This window comes from Eimeria maxima, genomic scaffold (genome assembly GCF_000499605.1).
Source record: "Eimeria maxima Weybridge genomic scaffold, Emw_scaff231, whole genome shotgun sequence".
NCBI classification, from domain to species: Eukaryota; Apicomplexa; class Conoidasida; order Eucoccidiorida; family Eimeriidae; genus Eimeria; species Eimeria maxima.
The window spans coordinates 21,461-27,221 of record NW_013563702.1 but is presented as its reverse complement, the minus strand read 5'-3'; the positions used below and the strand labels follow the sequence as shown (position 1 = coordinate 27,221).

Genomic DNA, 5,761 nt, shown 5'->3' with positions numbered 1-5,761 from the left:
TTTTTTTTTTTTTTTTTTTTTTTTTTGGTTGCTTTTATTTATTTATTTATTTATTTATATTAATTTATATCTTGTAAATATCTATTAACTAATTTATTTATTTATTTATTTACTTATTTATTTATTTATTTATTTATTTATTTATTTATTTATTTATTCGTCCCTAGGTATATCATTTAGAATTGAAGCCCTCAAAGATTTTATTGGATGAATCTTTTGGACCAAAACTCACAGGATTTGGTAAATTAATTGTCTCCTTTTTTTTTTCTCCTTTTTTTTTTATTCTTTTTTATTCCTTTTTGTCTCCCCTTTTTTATTCTTATTTTTTTTCTTTATTATTGGCTCCTGTTTTTTATCTCCTTTTTTTTTCATTTTTTTCTTATTTTTTATTGTACTCTTTTTGTCTCCTTCTTTTTGTTTCCTCCTTTTTCTCTCCTTTTTTATTTATTTTTTTTTGTCTCCTTCTTTCTCCTTGTTTCTTCCTTTTAGGCATTGCAGAGATTGGACGCCGCTTGGCTCTTAATGTCACCGAGTGTCTACAGCGATGTCTGCAGGGGGCCCCTCGAGGGGCCCCTCTAGGGGCCCCTCCTCCTTGGGGTCCCCTTGTGGGCTCCCCTTGGGGGTCCCCTTGGGGGTCACCCAGTGCCGCGGGCCAGGCTGCTGGGGGCCCCCAGGGTTCAGCAGGTACGACTGCAGCAAAAGGGCACTGCATGCACACCTTTAGGGGCCCACTTCCTTTGCTGCTGCTGTACTTAATGGGCCTCACCAACGAGGGCCCCATTAAGGGGGGGGGCCCCCCACCTACAGTGTCACTGTCTTTGGTATCCTGTGTGCTCAGACAGAGACAACGAGGGGCAAGAGCAAGAGCAACAGCAGGAGGAGCAGCAGCAGCAGGAGCAGCAGCAACAGCAGCTGCAGCAGTATGAGCAGCAGCAGTATGAGCAGCAGCAGCAGGGAGCTGCTGCTCGGGCCCTCTTAGATGCTCTGCGGCAGTCTGATTGGTGTGAGAGAATGCTGCAGCTGCCGTGGAACCCCCCTTCGGTGAGGGTTTGCTGCTGCTGCTGCTGCTGCTGCTGCTGTTGCTGTGAAGGAGAGCAGCAGCAAGACTGTGTGTCAGTGTAGCGTTTGCTGCGAAGCGCAAGAGAGACAGGCATAGTGAATCAGCCGGCTGTCCAATTTAGGGTTTAGGGTTTTTAGGGTTTAGGGTTTAGGGTTTAGGGTTTAGGGTTTGTGTTAATCAGGTGTCTTTGGGTCTAAGCCACCCTGAGGAAAAGAAATACATCGACGTCTATTCCTTTGGAGCTGTTTTTTGGCAAATCGTAAACCCTAAACCCTAAACCCTAAACCCTTAAAAACTCCTGCTGCTGGCAATTACGATTTGTGGGTATACTTCGGGTTTAGGGTTTAGGGTTTAGGGTTTGCGTTGGAGGGTTTTCTTTGCTGCCGTCTTCGCAGCTCACAGGCCGCCCACCTTTTGCTGAGTTGTCCTCCGCGCAGATTGTTGTAAGTTGTCTAGGGTTTAGGGTTTAGGGTTTAGGGTTACACCAGGGTCGCCTCTTCTTCCGCTGTCTTAGGAGTCTCAGAGACATTTGCTTCTGCTGCTGCTGCTACGGCTGCTGCTGCTGATCTGCTGCTGCAGTTCGGAGCAGCAGCAGCAGCAGCAGCAGAGTTTCATTTACCAATTACTGTTAACTTAGGGTTTAGGGTTTAGGGTTTAGGGTTTTTCTTTTTTAGGGTTGCGTGGAGCTTTGGGACGATCCTCTTGGCAACCCTTGCAGCGGCATTCCTCACCAACTAATGGTAAGACCGTCTTGCTGCAGCTGCTGCCGCTGCTGCTGCTGCTGTTGCTGCTGCTGCTGTTGCTGCTGCTGTTGTTGTTGTTGCTGCTGCTGCTACTACTGCTGGTTTTGTATTGCTGCTTCTGCTGCTGCCGACTCCTCGGCACTGGCTGCTGCTACCTTCATGACGCAGCACTAATTCAATTTATTTATTTAATTTAATTAATTAATTAATTTATTTATTTATTTATTTATTTATTTTTTTTTTTCTTTATAGGTCCTCCTTAAGAAATGTTGCCAAAGGAAAGCAAACCGTCGGCCAACTTTCTTAGCTCTTTTGCATGCAATTGCTGCATTATACGCTAAGGTACGTCAGTACCCTATAGGGGCCCCCCTAGAGGGGGCCCCCCTCCCTCTTGGGGGGGGGCCGGACATTCCCTCAGAGGGGGCCCTTATATATAGGTGGGGTTGCTTGTGTTTATGCATGCAGACACACGAATCAGCAGAAGATGCATTAGAGGAATTCATGGGGGCAATTTACTGATTGCTAATTGGGTACTAAATTATACTAATTATACCCTATAAGGGGGGCCCCCCGTGGATACACAGAGTGTCAAGGGGGGCCCCCCTGGGTACAGAATGCCAAGTGGACCCCTCCGCAGAGTACAGAGTACCAAGGAGGTTCTCGCAGGGCACAGAGGGTCAAAGGGGGCCCCTGCAGGGTACAGACGGCCAAGGGGCCCCCATTTTTTTATATTCCTCTTATTATTTTATTGTTATTGTTGTTATTATTAATTATTATTATTATATGTACACTAATGTGGGCATTTAATGCATTTATTTCCTTATATAATTCAAGTGTATGTACAGCTAATGCAGCAGAGGCAGCGCAGCTGCTGCGTCTATTTTTTTGGGGCCCCACAGTGACGGCATTAGGAGGAGGGAGACCCCAAGGGGCCCCTCCTCTTATTGCTCTTGGGGGCCCCCAAGTGGGCCCCCCTCTTATTGCTACCCGGGGACCCACTAGGGGCCCCCCTTTCAAACCCCTAGGGGGGCCCCCTTACTAAAGGGGGCCCCCCTAAACCCAGCGTGGGGGGCCCCCCTCCTCAGTCTTTTTATGATTGCATTGGGGGCCCCCCTTCAACGTGTTGTATGTGTTATTATGAAGTTTAACTTTTTTGTCCCTTTTGTCCCTTTTTGTCCCTTTTGTCTCTTTTTCCCTTATTTCTTTTGTCCCTTTTGTCTCTTTTCTGTCTATTATACCGTTATATTTGTCTCTTTTTTATTCCTTTTCCTTTCTCTCTTTTGTGTCTCCTTTACTAATATATTTCCCTTTCCTGTATCCTTTTATTATTACATTTATTTATTGTATTTATTTTTTTATTATTTATAATAACAATAAAACCCTAATTAGCTAATAAACCCTAAATAAGAGATAAGAAAGAATTAAAAAAAAAATAAAATAAACGCATGCAGCCCCAAAGAATTACACAAAAACATTAAAAGATAAAAAGACACACATAGTCTATTTATATGACAAATTCCTTAACATTGCAGCAGCAGCAACAGCAGCAGCCTCCTGCTGCTGCTGTTGCTGCTGCTACCACTGCGGGTGCTGCTGGAGCCTGAAGATGCTGCTGGTGCTAGTGCTGCAGCAGCAACAACAGCAGCAGCAGCAGCAGGAGTGCATACGTTATAACAAACCCTGTACCCACTAACGTCTCCTGGGGGCCCCCCCATCGGGTACGAAGGGGGCCCCAAACCCTACTTGGGGTTCTTCAAAGGAAGAAGAAGGGTTTGGAGGAGTGTAAACCCCTGGCTGACCTGCAGCAGCAGCAGCAGAGGCAGCAGCAGAAGCAGCAACAGCAGCAGCAGCAGGAGAAAATTCATTCGTCTGTGAACACCTCAAAAACCCGAAACCCTAAACCCTCAGGGTTTGTCTGCCTAAAGTAACACCAATATCCCTACTAAACCCTAAACCCTAAACCCTACGTTGTCTCCTGCGGCCATGAGGCGAAGGTGCCTCCTCATCAGAGAAGCAGCTGCAACAACAAAAGTAGCAAGCAGCAGCAGCAGCAGCAGCAGCAATCAGGGTTTATCTAGGGTACAGGGTTTGATGGTGGCAGTCAGGGGCAACTACGATAAACCCTCCGCCAAGGACTTTAATTTTTAGGGTTTAGGGTTTAGGGTTTAGGGTTTAGGGTTTACTGGAAGTAACCATCGTTGCGGATGCTGGGGTCGCTGGCAAGAACTTTTATGTGTACATGGGCAACCTGACCACACAAACCCTAAACCCTAAACCCTAAACCCTAGACACAAACCATTAGTAGCCAAAAGGAATGTGGGCACAATCAATGCTGTACACTATCCAATTATTAGGGTTTAGGGTTTAGGGTTTAACCACCTCCGCTGTTGCTGTAATATCCTGGTCTAAGCTTCCTTCTCCCTCTTCTTGTTCTTCTCCAGCACCTCCTCTCCTGCACCAAACCCTAAACCCTAAACCCTAAACCTTAAACCCTGACAGCATGCAATTCCTCTCTAGCTTCGAAACATCCTAAACCCTAATGCTCTTTCTAAACCCTAGGGTTTGGTTCACAACAAGGGTTTAGGGTTTGGGGTTTAGGAAGACGTACGTTGCCTGGTGCCCCCCTAAACGGAAGGCAAGAAGCCCAACAAGCAATATTAGCTGCAGCAAGGATACAGCAACAGCAACAGCAGCAGCAGCAGCAGCAGCAACAGCAGCAGCAAAGAATGTGTTGGGTTACCAAGGAGCCCAGGGCAGAGGGCAAAGAAGAAAAAGGAAGGGACAATGCAAGAAAACGACAAAACCCCAAACCCTAAACCCTAAACCCTAAACCCTAGAAATGATATTCACCAAGCCAAAAAAATCTGTCGCCTTCGCGGGCACTGCGCTGTCTCCCTGCAGAGAAACACAAAGCATATTCGCAACCCTGATAAGGGTTTAGGGTTTAGGGTTTAGCAGCAAGTAATACACACTAGGGTGAACCATCCGTCTCTGCCAACAGCAGCAGCAGCAGCAGGAAATGCTGCAGCAGCAGCAGCAACTGCAGCAGTTGCTGCTTCCCGGCACAAAACCCCCACGGTCCCAAGCCGCATCCTACCCAACCCCCCAAACCCTAAACCCTAAACCCTAAACCCTAATCAGTTGTCTTCTTACCACAATGAGCCTTGAATAGAAGGCCATAGAAGTTAGAGGAAGACGAACAGTCATGATAAGAAACAAGACTGTTGCCCCGCAGTGTTTAAGGACCTGCATATAAACCCTAAACCCTAAACCCTAAACCCTAAACCCTAATTTCTGAACTGTAAGTGCTATACAACTCTAGACCCTAAACCCTAAACCCTAAACCCTAGATCCAAGACCCACAAGCATAGAGCAGACGTTGTATATTAAGTTGAAGAGAATGTACACCGCAACTTCAACCTGCAAACCCCAATCAGAAACCCTAAACCCTAAACCCTAAACCCTAGAATCTCTAGAAAATCTAACTGCCCCGGTAAGAGTGCCATGCCAAACAAGGGTTTAGGGTTTAGGGTTTACCCATGCCCCCTGACAAGAGTCGCAGGCAACTCCTAAGGTAGGCCCGCAGACCTGAGGAGACAGAAGAAGAAGGATACACTAATAAAAAGGAGACACTAATAAAAAGGAGACACTTAATAAATAAAATTAAATAAATAAATAAAATAAATAAAAAATAGGAAAAAGACCTAAAAAAAAAGAGGAAAAGGAGGGGGATACAATAAAGAGTATAATACTAATAAAATAAATAGATAAAATCAATAAATAAATAAATAAATAAAATAAATAAATAAAAAAGGAGACACTTACTGGGGGTACAATTGTATCTTTTCCTAAGAAACATTTTCCTCCATTTATTAATCGTCGCCATAAATCGCCTAAGGGTACAACTTCTATTTAATTAAAAAAAAAAAAAAAAAAAAAAAAAAAAAAAAAAAAAAAA

General features: G+C 44.8%; 2 protein-coding genes across 2 annotated transcripts in view; one reads left to right on the top strand and one right to left on the bottom strand.

Moving 5' to 3' along the window:
• Positions 1–2,322, top strand: part of EMWEY_00023200 (hypothetical protein, conserved) — a gene marked incomplete at both ends in the record, with an annotated part of 7,810 nt that extends 5,488 nt beyond the window's left edge. The window contains 7 exons of the mRNA XM_013477949.1: positions 490–684; positions 839–1,041; positions 1,242–1,319; positions 1,456–1,503; positions 1,735–1,800; positions 2,056–2,145; positions 2,269–2,322. Of these exons, the coding sequence (XP_013333403.1) occupies positions 490–684; positions 839–1,041; positions 1,242–1,319; positions 1,456–1,503; positions 1,735–1,800; positions 2,056–2,145; positions 2,269–2,322 (734 nt within the window). The remainder of the gene's footprint in view (positions 1–489; positions 685–838; positions 1,042–1,241; positions 1,320–1,455; positions 1,504–1,734; positions 1,801–2,055; positions 2,146–2,268) is intronic.
• A 1,660-nt stretch (positions 2,323–3,982) lies between these two features.
• The window catches only part of EMWEY_00023190 (hypothetical protein, conserved), a gene marked incomplete at both ends in the record, with an annotated part of 4,613 nt that continues 2,834 nt past the window's right edge, over positions 3,983–5,761 (bottom strand). Inside the window, 8 exons of the mRNA XM_013477948.1 lie at positions 3,983–4,051; positions 4,180–4,255; positions 4,412–4,464; positions 4,654–4,698; positions 4,957–5,049; positions 5,167–5,223; positions 5,341–5,391; positions 5,629–5,696. Coding sequence (XP_013333402.1) covers positions 3,983–4,051; positions 4,180–4,255; positions 4,412–4,464; positions 4,654–4,698; positions 4,957–5,049; positions 5,167–5,223; positions 5,341–5,391; positions 5,629–5,696 — 512 coding nt within the window. The remainder of the gene's footprint in view (positions 4,052–4,179; positions 4,256–4,411; positions 4,465–4,653; positions 4,699–4,956; positions 5,050–5,166; positions 5,224–5,340; positions 5,392–5,628; positions 5,697–5,761) is intronic.